This window comes from Perissodus microlepis, chromosome 1 (assembly GCF_051167445.1).
Source record: "Perissodus microlepis isolate ML-2025 ecotype Zambia chromosome 1, ASM5116744v1, whole genome shotgun sequence".
Taxonomy (NCBI): Eukaryota; Metazoa; Chordata; class Actinopteri; order Cichliformes; family Cichlidae; genus Perissodus; species Perissodus microlepis.
The window spans coordinates 15,220,564-15,243,249 of NC_140461.1; the positions used below are offsets into that span (position 1 = coordinate 15,220,564).

The window sequence follows — 22,686 nt, forward strand, 5'->3', positions numbered from 1 at the left end:
ATGGGGACTGGAGTGGTTACTGTGTTTTTATCTACCTATCTAATTTTGCTATCATGTTTAGGTACTACTACTGGGTTTATTATTGCCCGCTCAGTTCACAACAGTAACAGTATATATGTGAGAGAAATTATGGAAAAGTAGAAATGGTCCACTCAATGCTGCTCACAGACTCATTCATTCACTGTCAGAATGAGCCACAGTAACTGGATGATATTAGTATGAGCCAGATTTGATAATACGTAAAGTTTTCTTATAATGATTTTTATGGTTACATTGACCATTAGAAACAGCAAGTGTGAGAAAGAGATAGCTAAAGCCTGAAATAGTGAGTAGGTGGGTGAATGTGCTGCTTCAGCGCAGTCTCTGTTTCACCGCTGCACAAGTTAATATTGTTTACACCTGGCCTCATGGCTTACTTCAGGTTATGTCACAATAATAACAATAAAGTTAAATTGCATAATGCTCTAATTTATACATTGATTTGTAAAACTAATGTGAAAATTACAGGCTGATTGGACTATTGTGATATTTAGCTTGATTTTGTGTCAATGATGTAGCTGACAGTGTCAGTGATGTAGTATTATTATCTGTGATGTTTGTCTGGAGGCACTCATATCGACACCTTGAGTTACAGGTCATAAACATAGACCTAAACTAAACCCTTGCAATGCTGAGAGTTTAAAAGGTAGCACATTTCTTCAAACCCACAGTTAGCAGATGTTGCCCTTATAAAACTTTCAAAGTTTGTAGAAAAACAGTACAAAGACATATTAGAACACAGAAACTGTGTGTTACAGGTTCTCACACGTAAACATTTGATCATTTTTGTGCTCTTCTATGAAAGTAAACATCTTACATTTTGGGTTTTGGTATGCTGACCCAGTCAGGGAACACCACTTTTTGTTTTTGGTCAACTAATGTATATAAATTAACTGTAATGAAAATAAATGTTGGTTGCTGTCTGAATCACTGAGACATTTTCATGTAATTCAGTCTAAAAATATATCTTATCATTTGACTTGTCCTTTAATCTGCTGAAACACTTAAAAGACAAAAAAGCTCAGGAATTCTGAACAATAATCTGCAGCAAAAAGCTACAGACTTAAAATAAAAAACAAATAAATAAATGAATAAATAAAAAGCGATATGCTGCCGTCATTTTAACTCCAGGTGCATTTGAGAAAGGTGCCCAGAGCCTGTAGGCCAAGTTCTGGGTGACATCAAAATGCCTTCACAAGCCCAAAGGTCATAACTCTCGAGTGGGTGATTGGAAATGAAAGTGGGCAGATTTACAACATAGCTCCTCCCTCCTTGAAGATTAGGTTTTGGGTTTTTTTTCTGGAAAGCGTAGATTATTGTCCTCTCAGTCCACAGAGCATCTGGCTGTAGAGCGACAGATGCTGACAGCTGCACTGACGGCCAGCATATGTCCCCTCCTTTTATTCCTGCTCTGGTCACACAATGGAGTGGAAGGTACCGGGGGCGCTTTGTGTGGAGAAGGTAGACCTAATGGCTTTCAGCAAAAGACTGCCCACTCTCCAGGAGAGCAATTAGCCCTCCTCTGATCCTGTGCTGGAGTGAAGTCTTACGAGCCCACACAAACACAAAGGCTCATTCTCATTCATGACATTCAGGATGTTCACTAGTAAGAAGCGCCGTGCCACGTTTTTATTTTTTTGTCTCTGCACACTCTTTGTTTTAATGAATGCGCGGTGGTCTCCATGCGCCGAGCACGTGCGTTTTGTTTTGTAACGTGATGACGCCACGCGTAGATTATAGGAAGTAGTTTGAATTAAGTAAATTCAAGTAAACACAGCAGGGACCAATGCTGCTCAGTGTCCAGCGACATTTCAAAGTGAGTTTTTTTTCTTTTTTTGCCATGTGAAGCGATACTAGAGTAGTTGTAGTAACATTTGCTGTGACGTATCATCCGTGATACGAGTTTGCTGGCAACGGCACGAAACAGGGCTAAAAGCGAAGCTAACAGTTAGCATTCGTGTCAGTTCTCATTAAAATCAACTCCCCACAGTGACGGTGTTACACCAGAACAGATCCACCCGATTAAAAGTTAAAGTACACGCTATTTGGAAAGACGTGAAATGTTTCCTCCCGTAGCTCTGTGTGTTTCTGCTCAATAGGAATGGGCGTGAAGGGTCTACAGTACTTCATGGACCGCTGCTGTCCAGAAGCCTGTGTGACAGTGAACCTGAGAGAGATGGCCAGACAGCAGCAGGCCTCCGCAACCGCACCTCACACCAGCAGTTGAGTTTATTTCTGTGTGCAGCCAGTGTGACAGTGGCTCTGTGTCATTCATGAAATGGTAATATTAGTAGACCCCCCCCCCAGAAGCTCCAGCTTTCTCCACTGGTGTGCATGATTATGTAAAGTAATGTGAGGAAACAGCTTTTCAGCTCTCAGCTTTTCAGATGTGTGTACAATATTTGGCTTTATTAACCTGTTAAAGCAGTGGTTCTCTATTTAAGGGTGTTATTTTATTTGGAGTAGAGGAAAGGTGGAAGATCCAAACACAGACTTCAGAGACAGACTTGAAAAGAAAAAAAACGAACCATTTATTATGGCTGATAAAGTCCAAATGCAGAGGAAAAACAGAGTCCTGACATCTAGGCAACCAAATTAAAAATGACAAGGGACCAGCGAAACGCACACAAAGACAGCAGTAGGACACAACATAGTTTAACTGAAATACAAGGGGTATAAATACAGACAGAACAAACTGTGGGATAACAAGGAGATTGGAAACAGGTGGGTAACAAGAAACAGGTTAAACGTATCAGTCAGACAGCGAAAGTAAAACCAAATATAAGACACATTGGACAAGAGACAACCAAAAACAAACCAACCCAAAACTGGAATAACATAATAATAATGAGCCTATAATAAGCTATAATCACCCTAACTCAGAGATGGAGACTTAACAAATCCAGGGAGACACCAGGAAATCCAGGCTAGTTAAAAACACAAGTGGGCCGTGGATGACCAAACTCCCATACTGCGAAGCAGTACTAGTACTACAAAGGGGAATCACTTCTTACCTAGGTAGATCACCATGGTAACTTATACTGCAAACCTAACTTGCTCTGGAGCAAGTCTCAGAATAGAGATCGAGGGGTATAAAAGTCAGTTCCCTGCAAAATAGTGCAACCATTCTTGGAAGATCCCTTGGTCTTATGTTATATAATTCCACCATTGTGTCTGCTCTTATATTTGAGTAAGGACTGAAACACCCACAAGACAGTGATTGAGGAAAAAAGTCATAATAACTTTAATTATTAAAATAAGCCAACTTGCTCCAACATTGCTGGCTTGGAAATGTTCCTATGATTATACATAGAGAGATTTTCTTTTAGCTTTTGGCTGAAGGAAATAGTTTGTTCTGGCTTTTGCCTAATCGTCAGTTTTTAATGTTCTTAATGTTTAAAAAAAAAAGCAAAATAAAACATCTATTTAAAAAAACTAACAAAAATCTGTGGCTTGTAAACGAGACAGAGAGAACACTACAACAACATAGGTGGTGGACAGGTGAGTGTAGTTTAATGAAAGTACTGCTTCAGCAATGCACAAGTAAATACTGTTTACACCTGTTCAGTCTTTATTTCAGGGCGTGACATGGTAGTAACAATAGTTATTATCATGCTTGTACTTACAGATGTATTTGAAAATGTGTAGTAAAAATTATGGCCTACTGACAGAAAAAATATTTAGCTTAATTTGAAGTACATGTTTTCCTAACAGTAATTTTAATAGTATAGTATTAGTTGTGATATTTTTAGCTGTTTTCTGGTGGTAGTCATATGTACACCTTTGCTTACTAGTCATAACAACAGACCTAAACAAAGGCCATGCAATGCTAGGAGTTTAAAAGGTAGCACTTTTCTTTAAACCCATACTTAATATATGCTATGCCTTTAAGCATGTTTATTCGGTGGATTGTAACACAGTACAGTGTAGTTGGTGGAAGCTAAAACAGTGCTTTTAATGGCATCTCTAAAACTTACAGAACAGGACATGTTCATGTTCCTTTGAAAATATATTATGACTTTTATATGCTTCTACTTTATTTTCCCATATTGGTTTACTGTACTACTATGTGTATACCCACATCACCAAGGCAGACAGTACACAACGGTGATCATTGTCTGGGTTATCATGCAGGTCTGCTGTATGTTACATTTTGATTTCACTTACTTGCAGACCCCACACTTGTTGTGGATGGTATGGCCTGCTTGCGCCACTGGTATTCATGTAAGGACTGGGCATGTGGGGGCCAGTGGAGGGAGTACTTGGATATCCTAAAGAGATGGGTTGAGGCATTTACGTCTGCAGGCATCCGACTGGTCTTTTTCTTTGATGGAGTAGTGGAGGAGCAGAAGAGGCAAGAGTGGGTGAGAAAATAACCTTAATAAATAACACCTTGGCAGGTTTCTACATACCTCAAATTGTCAGTGGTACAAGGGGTAGCTAAGTCACAAAATTTGCTTCAAAAACATCATAAATTTTTTTTATATTGGTCTCTTATTTTTGCGTGACTACAAAAAACCTTGGTTCTGGTCTACAGGTGAAGAGGAGACGCAGAGTGAACGGGGAGATTTCAAAGATATTTTGTCACGTAAAAGAGCATGGAGATCAGCCGGGTAGAGAGCTTTTTTGTCTGCCCTCAGGATTGGCGACATTCACACCCTTTGCTCTCCGGTCTGTTTGCAAGACAGGACAGAATATATGCACCATAATTATAAAGCCAGTAATTCTAGTTCTTATACATTTGTTTTGTTTTTACAGGTCATTAGGTCAGGAAGTGTTTTGCTCAGTGCGGGAGGCAGACTATGAGATTGCCAGCTATGCTCGCCAACATGGCAGCATGGGTATTCTGGGAGAGGATTCAGACTTCATCATATATGACAGGTTTGTAAAATCAATCTCATAATTGCAGATTAACTTAATTTTATTGACAAATGTGGTCAAACTGTCTGATTGGAACATTTTGTTTTAACTCTTATCTCTAAAGTGCCCCTTATTTGTCTGTGGCAAAGCTGCGGATAAACAGCCTCACCACTGTCATGTACGACCGACAGAGGCTCTGCCAAACCATTGGACTGGCTGTTACCCAGCTACCACTGCTGGCCTGTCTCCTGGGTAATGATGTGGTGTCAGAGGAGAAGATGCGTGATGTCAGGAACAATGCGATGGCAGCTTACAGGTGCATATCTACATCCGTATTGAATAGAATTAATAGAACATTGGACTTTTCAGTCTTATTTACTACTAACTCCAAGCTATATTTGTTGCTGGCTACATTTAGTTACATAATATACCCTTTTTATGTTATATGAGTTCCTTGACTTCATTCTCTAAGCTTTTCTTTGACAGATTTTTTTTCAGTGTCTGTTTAAAAAAATACACACTTGTTAAAAATAATAGTAAGTGTGAAACCTGTGGACTTTGAGATCATAAGCATGTTCAAGTTTGTTTTTTCAACACCTCAGCCCTGCACTTAAATGCAAGTTCAGCCCACTCAGGTTATCTTTTCCTTATCTTGCTTCACTTACCTAACATCAGCAATCAGGCTAAAGTGACACATGAAAGTGGTAATCCCAAGGTTTCCTAACTTATCTTTGAGCATGTTCACGTGAAAGGGATGACTTAGCTCCCCTCTAATGTATAAGCCTAGAGGGAGCAGAGTGACTGATTGTACAAAGGATAAAAATATAATTTGATAAAAATATTAAGAGCAACAGAGCTTCAGTAAAAAAAAAAAGTGCTCTAAAAATGTATGTGGGCTTTATGTACTATGGTCAGGGAAACTGGAAGAGTTACTATTAATAAAGTCTGGTCTGTTCGAGGCCAGGAAGGAAAGCCGGAAAAATGCAGTCTGTGTGAATGAATGCACTTATCAGTATCACAGCACTATCATTAACACACGGCTCAGCAACTCTGGCAGATTTCGGTTGGATGATGCAAGTAGAAGAGCAAATATGAAAAAAGAATGCATGCATAGACTTACTTTACATTCATATTTGATGTTCGGCACACAGTTATGAACAGTTGTCCAAAATTGATCTAAAATTTCATCCAGCCAACTGTGAAATAAAAAAAGGAATAACATGTGGGAAGACCGTGAGTGGTGATGCTATTTTCAACAGAACTGGTTGTTCAGTTTTTCATATCTGTTGATCCTTTACTGTCAGCTTAACATGCTTCAAAGCAGGTTAGGTCTGCTGCATTAAGTTACCATGGTGAGCCACCTTGGTAACCCTAGAAACGTGACGTTAAACCTGAAGTTACCTCAATAAGCCTGTGGTGATAGATCTTTTAGAGCGGTGGCCCCCAGGTTGTGGAATGCTCTCCCTCCATCATTACGTTGCCTTGATTGTATTTATTCTTTTAAAAAGCAGCTTAAGACTCATTTATTTAAATTGGCTTTTAATTATATTTGTGCTGTATGTTTTATTATTAATGTATTTTATGTATTTCTGTTTTATATTACTGTGAAGCACTTTGTGGTTTTTATCCTGTGAAAAGTGCTATATAAATAAATTGATTTGATTTGATTTAAGCCCAAATCCTTCTTTATTATACAGAGCTCAGATCAACATGCAGTACCAACCCATCACTCTTTATTTTTGTCTGCAAAGAAAAACACTCATCTTGTTTGCGTTTGTCAATGAGCCAAAATAGTTAAAATTCTTCATTTTATTGTTCCCAGGAAAAACAGTCCTGCACCACATTATGGTGCTCCGCAGGGGCAGGTGGTGCTAGCAGTGTCCCAGCTTGTAAGCTCTCTGTGGAGTACAGAGGATGAGGAAACTGAACTGGTCCCACAGTCTCTGAATCTCTCGACTCCTCGTAGAGAGCTACTGAAGAAAGGCGTTTGCTTATACACACTACCTGGACAGAAACGTCCCGAGCTGTGTGAAATCTCCTCACTTCCCTCTGCTTTTGAAAAATATGTTAGTCCAGAAATCCTAAAGGTATGTTATAGTCATATATGTGATTCTTTAGAACTCCCTGCAGACTGGAATAAATGTTTCTTTACTGTGTGGTTTTCCACAGGCATGTAGAGAGAAGCATGCAGCAGCAGAGGGTTTCATGGTTTACACTGTCTTGTGTGTGGGTGTCACTGAGTGTAGTAACACTCTGGAGGATGAGGAGGACACCGAGTTAGTGCCTCAGGCTCTCGTCTACAAGCCCTGCAGACAACTCATCTATGGTCTCCTCCTTCTGCTTGGTCACAATGGTAAAACAGTTAATACATAAGACAATGAGAACAGAAGCATACGCGAATGAAAAAAGTCAACAAGAAATGCCAAAAACTACAGTTTTTCTAGTGGTGACTTGAGTCTGACTCCAACAGCAATTTAATCCCCATAGACTCCAGTGTTAAAATACCCAGAAAAAACAACATATTATTATCCTATTAGAACTATGCAATGAGTTATTTATTTATTATAATCATTTGGATTTTGCTTAAAAGGTTACAGGGATACTCACTTTGGCTAAGAGGCGTGTTGATAGCCAGTAGGTGTCTATCAGGTCTTATTTTCCCAACTCACCAAGCTGGAACTTTCCATTCATATTTGTGCCTTTGGTCTTTTTTTTTGGATCAATTAAATGTAATTATCTGATAAATATGGCCTGCTCAGTAATACAGAGGCCCAACTTTTATTTTGAAGACAAACTGCCTTTGTTTCGTGGTTAGTTTGCAAGCATTTACAGTCGGCAATTTCAGCATCCACCACTGTTGACGTCTTCCATGCAAACTGTGGGCAAGTGCAGCAATCTGCTAGTGACTAAAGCAATCAAAAGGAGGTTTTTGGTGCAGCACCCTTTTTATAATGGATTTCACCTGCCAGTCAGGATATACACTTTTCCTTAGCAACCAGTTACCAGGGGGTTACCGATTGGTTTCTAAGTCTGTATTGTTGAGGTCTCATTTAACATTAATCAGCAGACATCTGAGTCTGAGTGATTTCACAGTGGCTTTGTCTGTCTTCATATATATGAAGACAGACAAAGGTGATAGACGCATGTAGATTCTGGCAACATCAAAAATATATCTTCAGTGGAGAGGCAAAGGGATTACGAACCGTGCAGACACACACACGTCAGTGGAGTTTGTGCCGTTAGTTTTTATGTAAAGTGAGGAGAATGATGATGTTCTTTGCAGGAAATCAAGTAAATCTAATCCAAGCATAACCCTGACAATGTTGTGCTTTTTCAGGAAGGGTTGTGGACCCTCCAGCAATCAGGGAATGGTTTGTCTTCCCTGGAAACCCTTTGAAGGAACCTGATATCGTCCACCCTCTCCCAGTCAGCCTGCCATGTACTGTACCTGCTGTTTTTCATATACTTATCTCTGTATCTTTGGACACAAAATAAAACATGATTTCAGTACAGTTACACCACCAATACAAGATTTTATTTGATTTATTTTTTTAATCCCTGAGATGATAAAACGACGACTATGTCCATGATTCTTGGTTTATGCACTATAGGACTAAATTGCTCCCAAATAAGCAGCAACCAAATGAGTCCTGTGGTTATAAGTGATTGTTTCCTGGGAATTATGTTTTCTCTGTAATTAAAATCATTGTAGACTAACCCTGAGGCACCAGCGGCTTTAAGACTCACGTTGAAAAGCTGGCTCTGGTTATGTTTAACACATGAAAGAGATATTGTGCCTTATTTTTCCATCTAAAATCCATAGTATTTTTCTCTTTTGCTCGAATCTGTAGGTGATCAACCCAGTCTGGACTTGTTATGGTTTAGCACGGGTCCTGACGTGGCTGCTCTTCGCCTGACAGCCTTCCTCACAATTTTTGGCTGTCCTGAGTTTTCGGAGCTGCATGGAGTTATTGAAGACTCTCTCCTGGCTGCTCTCTGCCTGGTCACATATTTAGTCCTACAGGTAGTGTAGATGCGTTTATCTGGTAGCGATCAGAGAATGAAAATAGTTAATTAAGTTAATTAAAGTTATTTAAAGAGGAAAAAAAAGCAGAAATATTTGTATGATTCTCTGGGAAAAAGATGTGATTTAATTATTAATGAATCAATAGCAAATGTAACTTATTTTTATTTGTAAAAAATCGAGGTGCTTTTTGTTTGTTACACATGGTTTACAGTCTTCTCTGGTGTCACGTTGATCGATTCTGCCCCAAAAAACATAAAAATAATATTAACAGCTGTACTTTACAAATGATTGCATCTGCAGCATGATTGGTCTTTCCTCTTTTGGTTGTTATTGGTCAGGGCGCATGTTTGGCTTGGGCTCCGGTTAAGCTGTTAGATGAAAGGGGATGATACCTACAGCTGGCGGTTCATGTAAACAAAGAAATGAAAGACCAAATTTGTTTGATGACAGTTTAACGTACGAGTCAGCTTTTGATTTGGGATTTACATCTATAACACGTAGACAACAATTATTCTGCTCTTTTGTCACCGTGTGATGTAAAGTCAAACATCGCTTGTTGATGGCTTGACGGTAACCATTATCATCCACTGGGGGCCCAGTTTAGACACAGACACCGGCCTTTGTAACTTCAGCTCTTACGTCAACAAGTCCTGATAACCATCCAGGGGCTTTGAATAACTCAGGAGACAATTCTCAAACCACCTCAGAACTCGTATTACTGTATTTTGATTGTAAATCTAAGAGTGTATCAATCTGAGCTGCTTTTGATCCTGTTGTAATGCCCTGTGATCACTAATTTGTATGTGAAAGAAGCTGAGATTTGTGCTTTTGGTTTGGGTATTTTGCATTGACGTCTTCTGACTGAGCTTTAACACAACATTGGATCGCGTGACAGGATAACCGTGTGTGCGTCATGTTATAGAAGCGAAACATAAATTATACCTTTTATTAACTCTTTTTCAGAGACACTTGAATCACTTATTAATGCGTTTCTAACAAAGATACATTTTCAAAGAAAAGCTCAGATGTCTTGTTTTCAGATGTCTTGTTTTTGTGTAACATGTTATTTGCTGTCTTAAAAGTATGCTTAGAGTACTGCTTTCTTTTTTCTTTTCTAATACATTTAACACACGCCAACTGAAAAACACCAAAAGTTCGGTCATAGATTTAGTCTTATTTAGATAGGAGTAACTGTGTCCTCATGTTTGCCCCACTTGGAGAGACAGAGCTGAATGTTTTGATACTAAAATCGACAGGCAGCCTTTCAGACTGGTTTTCAGTCAGGCGCTGGCTGGCTGGCAGCGATTTAAATGAATGAAGGCCCTGACAGACAGGACAGTAGCTTGTTAGAAGGAGGCTAGACGAGCAGATGATTAAAGATGAGCAGACAGCATGACAGACAATAGTAGCTGTTGTCTGATCACTGCAGCATTCACATTCCCCTCTCGCTCTTCTATTTAAATAACTTCAGGGTTTGTTTGTTTTGTACACACAACTGGGCAGCCTTGTCTCTGTAGCCGCCATTGTTTCTTTTTGTGTTGACTTGTTGCACAGCGAGCAGACAAAACAAACTGACCCACAAAGAAGACACACTGGGATGTGATTGAACTGACTAACCATGTATTTTCCCTTGTGTGTTTGGTTTGTGCGCATGTTTTCAGGTACAAACTTTATCTCTAGAAGACGTGGATTCCTACCTGAGTCAAGCTGTGTGTCTGAGACTGAAATCCTCTCAGGAGCTTCAACAGATCGAGGTCTGTCACAAACGCATTTAGATCATTTGTAAAAGATGCTTTTGATATTTTATAGTTGTTTTCAGATTTTCACCCCCACGTTTTTTTAACGGTGAAGCCAAACATTGTGTATCCCGCTGCAAGAAGACAATGTTCGCTGCCGTTTACAGTAAACAAAGTCCTCTTGGGGTAAACACAGCTCTGAAAATGTTTCCATTAATAGAAAGTGAAGAGAAAGTGGAGAGAAAACATAAATAAGCTGCTGATTGACGGTCTTTCCAAGAAAGCATACAACAACCTTGAAAAAATAAGCAGTTATGATAAACTGCAGGGTGTTTTTGTTGTTGGAAATAGAAATTTTGAACCTTATTTTTAAAATCCGGTCGTCAGGAATGTCTTAAAGCGCACGTACACTGGTGGATATTTATTCTTTTTTGCATTTCTGTGCAATTAAATTTATATAAAATGTTTATACTTGCTTAGCTAACAATTTAATTGTCCAGGATTTTTAAAGTTTACTTTCATTGTTTAGTTTTGAAACTATAAAAGCCACTCAGTTTGGGCAGCTTTATTTTTTTGCATTTTAATTGGAAGGCTTGCAGAGTAGATGGAGGAAACGCATGAAACGAGGTCCACAACATAGCGCAGAGGACATTGTGGCTAGGTAGTATGAACCTGACCCACAAAGGTCACACCAGAAACACTTTCATTTTTAAAATCCTCTCCCTGATTCTCATTTACACTGGATTGTCTTAAGATCAAAACTTGGTTTTCAAAGACTAGCATCCCCAAAGCAGCATCATTATGCAGAAATTAAAGAAAACTGAACCTATTATTGCTAATTTCCAGCTCCTTATTCTCCACAGCACCAGAGTCAAAATAATCCATGCCTGTCTTGGATTAGGCCTGGTTTCAGCCCCTGTGTCTGAAGTACATATAAGAATATCCCCTCTCTGTGACATCATACAGAGCCAAAGCATTCAGAGCAGTGTGAAGTGTGAGGTTTTAGCTCACAGGGATTATTTGTACACACACTCACGTCATCGTTTGAAACTTTAGGCATGTTTAAGTCCAGCATCCACCATTGAAATTTTATAAATACACTATATGGATAAAAGTAATGGGCCACTTACACATTACACCTACATTACACCTACAGGAGCATCCTATTCTAAATCCATAGGCATCAGTATGAAGTTTATCCAATTTTGCAACTCTTACATCTTCCGCTCTTATGGAAAGGCTTTCTGCAAGATTTTGGAGTGTGTCTGTGGGAATTTTCCCCCATTCAACCAGAAGAAAATTGATTAGGTCAGACAATGGTGTTGGACGAGAGGTCCTGCTCGTAATATCTGTTCTACTAAAGGTGTTCAGTGGGCATGAGGACAGGATTCTGTGTGGCCTAGTCATGTCTTCATGAACCTTGCTTGTCTACCGTCCATCAAACTTTATACTGGGCACAGTGCAGTCAGACAGGTAATGTTCTCCTGGCATTCACCAAACTCAGATTAGTCTGTCAGATAAAAGAAGATGCCAGATAAAAACGTGTGATTTGTCACTCCACAGAACATATTTCCACTGTTCTCAAGTTCAGTACCTGAGTGCTGTACACCACTCCATCCTATGCTTGGTATTGTGCTTGGAGATGTAGGGCTTGCATGCAGCTGGAAACCCATGCCATGAAGCTCCTGCTGCACAGTTGTTGTGCTGATGTTAATGCAAGATGACAGACGGCCAGACACAAGAATGACAAATCACTCTGTTCGAGGGTATTTTTGCTTGACTCTTCTTGTCAAATTTATTGTTTAAAGAGTTTTCTTATTGTTTCTTAGAAATATCCACCATTGTAACAATGAGTACATGGCTTATTGCACAGGAAAAGCAAAATAGTTTAGCTTTAAATTTGAGATGATTAAGAACAATACATTTTTAGAACAGATTGGTATAAAAACAGAGTGGACCAAAGTCCTCATCAGACATGTATTAACAGGGCAGTGGATACTACTACTTTATAATTTCAGTCTTCAGTGAAGGGGCATCGTGGGACTTGTGAGTTCTCTCAGATGCGAGCGTCTGAGAGTCAGCTGTGCATTTCCATTCTCTGGGAAAACGACCGTTGTGTTTGCTGCCTCTTTGTAGCCCCATTTATTTTTACTGCTTAATTACCATACTTATGTCTAGTAATTTGTATTTGTGCTGCTCATCTGTTTTCTACACAATAATTAGGGCTGGGCGTTGATTTGAATATGTCGTATGGGAGAGGTTCAGAGCTGCAGGAGGGGTTTTAACTGAGTGACTAGTGTACGGATTAAATATACACATAAACACAAACAGACAAATTGTTATTGATGTGCGTATGGTATTCATTTTTGCAAGTTCATATCTGTGTGTGTGTGTTTGCACAGATTCACATACATCACACATCACAGCAGGAAGTAAAAATCACAAAGATTTTCTTTATTAAAAGATTAATTTATGAGAGAGAAGTGTCTGTTTGTGAAAAAGTGTCACCCAGTGTGTGTGTGTAGGAGAGAGGGGCTGTGGGTCATAGGTTTTTGGATGCGTTGGTTGTGTTGCAACATTCCTCCCCATGGGACAGTGATTGTGGCGTGTGTGTTTGTGTGTGCGACAGAGAGTAAGCTGGCGACAGTCGCCTGTCTGTCCTGGCTGACGCTCACCACATGGAGCTATTTACACCATGCACACTCCGCCCCACTGGACACACACATGCACACACACATTTCTGTCTTTGTCTCTCTGTCTTTTGTGTGTGTGTGTGTGTGTTCTCACGTTCTTATCCTTTTTGCACTTGACCACTCTTTCTCTCTCCCTCGTGTTGCTCTGTATCTCTTTTCTGTCTTTGTGTCTGTGTGTGCCTTCAGGCTTGTGTGTCTGTCCAGTGTTTCATTGTTTTCAGAAGGTGAAGCTGTGTTTGACTGGAAGCAGGTGGCAGGCAGGGATGAGTGTATGTGTGTGTCTGTGTACACGTAATCACTGTTATCAGTGCTATCTGAGGGACAGGTGAGAGCAGACACACACACAGAACATCTGCCTGCTGTTACAATCAGCTTGTGCTCCACTTCTTCATCCTCCTCTTATTCTTTATTCTTCTCCCGCAGTTTGTTTTTGTTCTCTCAGTTACACAAAACAGCTGTAAGATATATTATAATTTTGCCTGATTTTTTTTATTATTTACTCAGGAGAATCTTATCTTTATTAGGGCATTTACAGCACCGTGCAAAAGTCTTGAGTGCCTCATTTATTGATGTTTTGCTTCCAAGGAGACAGACTTTCTAGAATTTTTATTAAGTGGTGTTACAAAGTTTCCCTTTGTCCAGCCCTCTGGCTGTTTCCAGAGGAATGGCTTTTATTTTGTTTTCAATGACCTGCGAATGATTCAAGCATAAGAAGTCGTGCAACTCAAAGGATGAACCAATGTGTCTACACACAGAAGACAACTGACCAAAAAAACAATTTTTAATAGTATCTTTAGCCACTTTGATACCAACAGCCTGTCATAAAAAACATAATTTATTTCAGTTTGTTATGGGTTTTTCTTTTTTAAAATAACACATAACAGTTTGAAAGTCATAAAAATCATCAATAAGCTGATTCCCAAAGAGCTGCTAACAGAAAAGTTGGCATATCTGAGCCTGATGTGCAAAAAAATTGAGGAAACCACACAAGTGGAATGCAAAAGAAATTGCTGCAGTATCGTAAATGACCTGAAGGTCATGCCTTTAAGAAAAATTTAGCAAATACCTGAGAGGTATGATCCATCAGCTGATCCATCTAGTGTCTACTGAAGGATCACCAGAAATGACTTGATGCATGCTTGGTGGAGCGTGCAACTTCCAGATGAACTGAATCAGATTTCTCGGATTTCATCACAAATGATCTCAGTGGAAGTGTGGCTGTCAAGAAGCAATTCTTAAGGAAGGGAAGCAGGAAAGAAAGGCTGGGGCATGTCCGGCGTTTAAACATTATTGATGCAGTGTGGGCTCATCCTGACAGAAAAGGGCAGCCAAAATCCAAAAAAGGAGCTTTGAATGTCCTTCATAAAGCCCGGAGACCTGGCTGTACCTATTTCCCAATTTTCTGGCTAAATATAAAGAAATGAGGGAAGGGTGAAGACTTTTGAAAAGTAAATGGGGAGATTTACTCTTGTTTGCTGCAGTATAAGAGCAGGTTCACTCTGAGATATCTTTCCTGTTTTCATTTTACTTTGTTCATCCTCATCATTCAAAATGTCCTCAAGCATAGTTATATCCAGAAAAAAAAAAGTAATTATGGTCTTAGTTTAAAAGCCAATTTGAGTCCAACTAAGCAAAGAAGTTTCACCATCACATGCAGCCAACAAATAGGAAGATATACAGAGATGCTTCACTGTCATCTGGCAGTGAGCACGAGGAAACCAAGTGAAGTAACAGTGACGTGGGTGGCCTGAGGAGTATTTTAATTTTCTGATTTATGAGTCAGTGCAGAGCAGATATGTTTGTGCAAATTGGGGTTGGGAGACAACAATGTTCAGGAATTTGTTGCGGACGGTGACGCTAAACACATTGAAGGAACAGATGGCTCTGTGCAGCAGGACTTTTAAATCTGCTGCAGTTCAGAAAAGACACTAATGCGACAATCAGTGCTGCAGTTGATCTCAGTTTATATTTATCTATTGATGTTAGCAGCATTTGACAGTCAAAGAGCGATTAAAAGCTCTTAAATACTAGACAGGTGATTTTTGCATTTAAAAAGGGAAATAATCAACATCAAACAAGTCTCTCTTTGTGCTGAAAAAAAATCTTCTCCTACATGTGGTAAGCTCAAACTCAACCCACTGGCAGGATTGTAAAGAGTTGTGTTTGTGTCATCGGTATCTATTAGGTGACTGACAATGGCCTGTAGCAAAATATTTGATTTTACTGTAAAGAAGTTACACAGTCTAAATGATTTTTTTGTTTTCAGCTGCCTTTGTTTTCGAGTCGTGCGGTACAGTTGGGATCTCTGTACGTCCGAGGGCTGAGCCACCTGCTGGGTGCTAACTGTGCCAGCGGCTGCCCGCTGCCCAGCGCTGCTCTAATGCCCTGGCACAGCTTCGATGGACGGCTGTTCCACTCAAAGTACCTGCTGGCACACAGCGGCACAGAGAAAACTGAGCTGCTGGACCACGATGTGAGTGGAGATGGGACAAGAAAAATGGGGCATTTATGAATGTGTCAAGACTTCAGAGGGAGAAAGAAGTGACTTCTTATTCCTGCTAGTCTGGTTTTGCTTCTGTTTATTAATTCAAACGAATGTCTTTGGTAGTGATAAGTAACTTAATCTGTGGGTGTGTAATCTTACGTTTGTCTCTTTCTCCCAGTCGTCCAGCCTGTCTCTGTTCCTCCAGTTAAGGGAGAAACTTACAGAAACTTGCAACAAGAGAGGCAGAGTCCTGCAGTCCAGACCCAACGCACCACAGTCACGTCCTAAAACCACAACACAAACCAGATACAGAGACAGACACTCAGGTGAGACACACACACTTGATACCTGCTTTTATCTGATTATCTCTGTACATGTGAATACTGGCTCGTCACTTAAAGTTTCCATCAACTCTTTCTCTTCTTTAGGACCTTTTGGTACAAAGTTTCCCTGTAAACACGTTGCTTAATTTGTCTGAAGCATAAAAAAATGATATGAATATGCGTTCTGCATGTTCAGATGATGATGATGGTTTAAGTTGCTTTGTCTCTTTTTGTGCTGGTCTGTGGTATTAGTATTTCTTAACACTTTGGCTTTATTTGTCAGCTTTCCAAACACTTATCTGCTCTGAAAGCGATAATCGAAGAGTTAAAATCAAATGGAAATGCACACTTGGCCTTTTTCTGTGCTGTTATATCACAGCAGAATACAAACTGTAGAAAGTACACTGATGTTGGTAGCGCTGGCTCACAGAACAGCTGATGTAATGTGCACATTTAAACGGGAGTCGTTCCAAAATATTTATTATGACAATGATGATTTTGTAGATTTAACAGATGAATGCATGCATGATTTTCTCAACACATTCAAATAAGAACAAAAAAAATTACAATTAAGGACCAAACCAAATCACAGTGCTTTCATGCTACTGAAAGGACTGAAGAGATTGGAATGTCAACTTACGTCACTAATGCATCCACCATCATAGGATTTCTATTTATTTAAAGTTAATACAGAGCTCTCGTGTAACTACTATACATTTAAGTCAGGAAATATCTATTTACATTGCATGGCAATCAGATTTAATGTTAAACAGTCTTCTTGACTTACAGGTTCTTTGTTCTCAGTCTTTTGGTTAGGAGGTTAAAGGCCTACCAGGCCTACCAGGCCAAAGGGGTGGAGTTGTGCTGTGTGCTGGTGTAGAGAAGTTGATTTTAACACAAATGGAGCTTACTGTGCCTTTCCTTGTTTGTGCATCACACATGGGCTTCTACTGTCAACGTACGCATAAGTAATGCCCCTGGGCTGACAGTTCATTATAAAAGAGAGCACATATCCTCAATATGATCATCTCATCTCTGGATGTGAGCACAAAAGCACTTTTACATCTGCTGTTTAAACCTTATGTTAATGAGGGGCAGCCAATCAGAAGAGAGTTAAGTTAAAGGTAGAAGCGCTAAAGTGGTTTCAGGGAGAGATGAGAAGCTACGCTGAGATACAGTACAAAATAATTTAAGGCTGTTTAAATTGCTTCTCTAGACAGTCCTGGGATAGAAATGTGGGGAAATAAATTATTGTAATAAGTCGTCGACTTTTTTTGCCCTTACCATTCACTTTGTGTGTGTTGTTTTCGTGCTGTATAATTTTGCTCCCATTTGATCCATGACTCTTTGGAAAAAGATGTTTGATCTAAAGACCATCCTAAATGAGGATCAGAAAGAGAAAACCCTTCTGACTGAATGTTACAGTGTTTCTGGTGTGCTCTGGTAACCTCGTGGTTCAGATGCATACCATATAACCATAATGTCCTCTGTGCTATGCTGGGGACCTTTGTTGCACATCAGACCAATTTTCTTTTCATGTGTTTCCCGTATCTGCATCTACTCTGGAAACAAAACAAAAAAGAAAAGAAAGAAGCCCCAAAAATAGATGCCACGATGTCTCTATTATTTTTTACGCTTCAGTTGTTTTTATATTTTAAGCTAATCACTGTCCAAAAGTATGGAGTGCTGAAGAGGCCCCTAGTGATCCAATGGGTGCAATCTGTCTGCGAGCTCACATGAAAAACTAATAAAAAAATCCTCCTGGAGCTGAACAGAGAAGCATCATTTTAATCTGACAGTTGATCTGCGGTTGTAGTTCTTTGGGGCCCTCATGGAACCACATTACCCAGAGGGCCATGCTGTAATGAGCTCCATGTGTGCTGCGGCCTCATCACATACCGCCGTGCTCATTTGCACGCACACACACACACACACACGCTTGGATCCGAGACTTGCTTTGTCAGTGCACTAGTAATAGTGGGTTTCTGTTTATAGGCTGGGAGAGCTCTATTTTAAGACTCACAACAACTGATTACAGACTCCTCTCGTCTGTCTCTCCCCTCTTTCTGCTCCCCTTCCCCTCGGTTGTTCCCCTCTGTTTTACTTTTTCTATTCATCATCTTAACTTCTATCAGTGGGGTAGTTTTCTTCCAGCTTCCAGACTCTTCAAAACCCTTTGCTGTTTCTTCAACCTTTTCACACGCCTCCTGTTTTTTCATGAAGGAGCATTAATGCATCGTTATATGACGGTCTTGACTGCAGTGTGCAGGCTGTAGGCCAACTTCACCTCTTGCCTGGAGTTTGCAGACCCCATCACAAAAGCCGACTTAGCGGGAGCTTATGAAATATGAACCCGCAGTTTCTCTTCAACCCTGTGACTTATAAACCTTTTGCGACCGTTGCGCTGCATGCCATGTTGGCGCAGATCCTCCAGTTTGCGCCGAACTGTCTGCTTTCTGCCCAAGTCAACCCTTGTGGGTCTCATGAGGATGTTTCTGGTTTTATAGATGGAAGGCTATACACTCTTTATACCTCAGTGTTTCATTTCTGCCAGACACAGACACTGATCATTACTACAGAGCTGTGGGGAAATGAGTGTGAGTGTGTGTGTGTGTGTGTGTCCGCAGAGAGAGTATGCATGTGCGTGAGAGTAGCGGTGGCGCTATGTGGTATCGTTGAGGACCCGGGTTTGGTTTTTGTTTGAATCAGGCCTGATGTTTAGTCTCCTCAGCAAATATCTCCTCAGCCCGCCTGCCCTCGCAATTACACTCCGGCAGTGAATCCAGTGTAGCTCCTCTTCCACGTCTCTCCAGCTTATATCTGTTCAAAAAGACAAGATGTAATTGTAAACAACCTTATTTTCTTGCATTCTTATCAGAGCTGCACATATTTGCAATAAAATATTTACCCTAACCTCTAATGTTTCCCTTTTTTACTTCCTCCTTTTTTCTGCAAGACATAAAACACCTTTAAAAAGATTGTGGTCCTTGTGGCCTCGCTGACGCATTACTCTCGTGCTCATGGCATGTGTTACATACTCTTTTTCTGCACCTTCACATTCAGGCACTGGATGGATGTGAAGATGGCGGTCTGATTTAGCCAAATGCGCCGCTCCCGTTTGGTAAACTCTAAAGTTGGACTTGATGTTTTATTTTGAGCACTTTGTAATTGGCATAAAACGTTCCACATCTGTCAGAGTTTCTTAAGTGTATGGCAAGTCCCAGGCTTCTGTGAATCCAACAATAGATTTTAGTGGCAGCTGAACACACCCAGAGAAACTGTTCCTGCCAGCAGATCAATTTCATAATCAGTCGTGCAGCAATAAAAAGCTGCTCTGGGGATGTTTTGTTATTTGTAAGGAAAGCTGTATAAACTCTCAGTGCGATGAAAGTATTCTGTCCTATCATAATTCGGCTGTCGACACAGTTAATGCAAACTTGATGATTGTGTGCATCCTGTCTGAAATATATAATTTTTGCTGTTTTGTGGGCTGTTGTCACATAATTGTGGGAAGACTTGAAAGGCAAGATGGATATCTGTGTATGTTTGAGAGAGGACGAGACGAATGTTGATACAGTTCGAACTGATTAACATTTACATTTAAGACTGCTGATTTCAAGCATTAGTCAAAGTTATTATCATTTACTGGTTTCAGTAAAGTCCTATCACAGACTCTAAAAGATAAAATATCGTCGTCTCTGGATCTGAAAAAAAAAAAAAAAAGCCGTTCCCAAGGAGCTCCTCCTCTCAGTCTAATTGTTTAGAAGTCTACAAGTAAATGGGCCTCCTCCTCATGACACTTTCCTCATGAGTTTATGGTCTCAATAAACTCTTTTAAAGTATTTTTAGTACAACATGATGTTTCTTTTGTGGTCCCATTTATTTATATGTTTTATTTGAGAGTTTTTTTTCTCTTTTATGTGATAGAACAGTGGAGATTAGACAGGAAAACTGGGAGAGGGGGAAGACATGCAGTCAGACTCAAACCCTTTTGGCTGCTTTCAGCCTTACATGCTCACCTGCTCCACCAGGTGAGTTAAGCTGGTGCCCAAATTGTCATCCTAATTTAGGTGGCAGGCGCAGACTGGACGTCACTTTGACGGTGGCGTAAGGATAATTGTGGTCTGCTTTCAATTTGGCACAGATAGCCTTAGGATACCTGGAGAACTTGGGCTTGTCTTATAATCTGGATAACTTTCCAGGCTCAGTTGAGTTGCTTTATATCTGCCAGTATCAACGAGAACCATGTTATTAAAAATGAAGTATCATGCTAATGTAGCTCATATAATATTCTAATAAAAATATTTTTTGTACATCTTTTGTACAGTCATGGAGTCATAAAGACTCTCTGGACCTTTCTTCAGTCTTATTTTAAGCTCTTATTCATTTGCTAAAAACACACAACTTACTGATTTCTAAACTATTTTCTACACTAGACTTCCAATCACATCATTTAAGTGATTGCTTTAATCATATAGAGACAATCTGATATGGTGATTGCCTCCCAAAACACATATGGTTAGCCTGAGTGACCCAGGGTGGAGTCAGATTTCCAGCCTGCTACCATATAAGAAAGTTAGACATCAGCAGCTGAAATGTGCACCTCATGGCTTCAAAAGAGTACATCATGTCACTGTGGGCTCATCTATTTTTTGGATACAGTCTGTGAATTATAAAATGAGGTAAACGGCAACTGTTCTCGAATTCGTCAAAACAACATAAAAGGTGATAAAATGCCAGAGTTTTGTTAATGCCCTCCAGTGACCAAGAATCATTCGAAGCAATTTAATGAATTAATAACTCGCACGTCCAAATCTCTGGACTGAATGTGTCTAAAACCTGTTTGCTGCATTTTTGGATGTTACAGAAGCACGGTGTACGGAGATTTGTGTCTTACCCTCAGGTTGGGCTCCCAGTGGTGGTACGTGTTGGAGGGAAAGAGAGGAGACGACGGGTGGCCATTGGCGTGGACGGGGACGGAGGGAGCGAGAGGAAGAAACAGAAGCTCGAAGAGAATATGAAAGCACAGACGGGCCGTGGGCAAGAGGAGGACACAGCGAAGGAGGTCGTCATTTTCACTCATTTTATCCTGACGACCATGATCGAGGAAATCAGAACACAAGACGCCCTCTGAAGCCCAGAGGTCGAGCGTATAACAACAGAGGGAAATACCAACTGGCTCCGAGGTAGCAGCAGAATATGGCACAAAAATGTCAGTTTACAGTTTCCTCTTCTCTAACTCATCTCCTCTCCTCTCAGATGGCCACAACCTCCGGCTCCAGGAACGTAACTCGACAAGGATTAGAGGGGAGGACTTTGGCAGTTAAGAGGATGGGAAAGACACAGTGAAAGAAGAGGAGGAATCTAATTTCTCTGAACAAACTGCTTAGTGAATGAGCTGTCAGGAGTATTTGTACTAAGGATGCAGGAGGTAAATGAATGGGGATTTAGAGAGGGAAGAATGAAGAGGTTTGGAATGTGTCTGACGTTTCATTTGTCAGTTTCGTCCGTCACCAGCCTCGGCTTAATCTCAGGAAAACCTGTTTTACTATTACACAAAATGAACAGCATGAAGCCATCAAACAAGCAGTAAATGACACGCTTCCATCTTACATCTGAGAGGTGGATTAACAGGTAACCCTTGAGGCTGTTTTTATGTCTTATCTCAAACAATAAAAAGGCGAAGATCTTAAAAGCTGTTTGTGTACAGTGCCTTAATCCTTTCAAAGGAATGGGATTAACTAGAGAAACAGTAATACTGGTATCAAATATCAAATGAGATGGGACATCAGTGGCACACGGCTTCATACAGTTCAGTAATGGGATACCATAGGTGAGGTGTGAGAAACAAAGCGAGGCCACTGGAGAGCCTGTTTTTAAGACACACGCACTTGTGTTGGTTTGCTCTAATGGAGAAATATGGAAAACTCTTGGAGAAGCCTTCAGAAAGTGGGTTGTAGCAAAGCAAAGGTCTTGACAGTCGTGTGATTCTTTAATCAGATTTAAATTTCTCTTAATGCCAGCACGGTTTTCCAGTTTTAGACCTTGTGTACGTAGGATTTAACAAATGACCTGTGAACATGAACCTGCAATTTGTTCTAAAGATCTCAGGGCTGCTGGTGCTCCTCTGAGACATCACTGCACCGTGGTGAAGCTGACCTCTCAGGGCTTGTTCGCACCACTTAGAAACAGCTTAAAGTATTTTCCCACTCAGTGAGAATACCATCATCAGTACTGAGTGTGTGCAGATCAAATTGCTGTTGCATCTGTGTGTGTGTCTGTGTCTGTGTGTGTGAAGTTGTTGAGGAATGTATAGTCAGCTTGCCCACCTTCCTGTAGGACCATAATTGTTGTAAAACCCAGCAGAGAGGAAAAGGATGCAGAGAAAGTTCCCCAGGCCTGAGTGCTCTCATTCCCGTGTGTGTGCATTCATGTGCTCATAAGCAGATCATAAAAGAAGCGTGATGTTAGTCAGTAAATGGAAACAAATAGAAGGAAATCAAAGTATAGATACACAAGCTCA

The 22,686-nt window shown here is 40.3% G+C and overlaps 1 protein-coding gene across 1 annotated transcript; it reads left to right on the forward strand.

The window, feature by feature from the left end:
* Positions 1 to 1,746: 1,746 nt before the first annotated feature.
* fam120b (family with sequence similarity 120 member B) lies at positions 1,747 to 21,862 on the forward strand. The gene is made up of 15 exons (XM_084931632.1): positions 1,747 to 1,855; positions 2,139 to 2,261; positions 4,213 to 4,403; positions 4,577 to 4,710; positions 4,798 to 4,920; positions 5,024 to 5,215; positions 6,722 to 6,986; positions 7,069 to 7,252; positions 8,237 to 8,338; positions 8,751 to 8,923; positions 10,588 to 10,680; positions 15,622 to 15,828; positions 16,019 to 16,166; positions 21,067 to 21,349; positions 21,423 to 21,862. Exons 2-15 carry the CDS (start codon positions 2,141 to 2,143, stop codon positions 21,451 to 21,453), a joined length of 2,247 nt encoding a protein of 748 aa, XP_084787758.1. The 5' UTR covers positions 1,747 to 1,855; positions 2,139 to 2,140; the 3' UTR covers positions 21,454 to 21,862.
* The last annotated feature ends 824 nt before the right edge of the window (positions 21,863 to 22,686 follow it).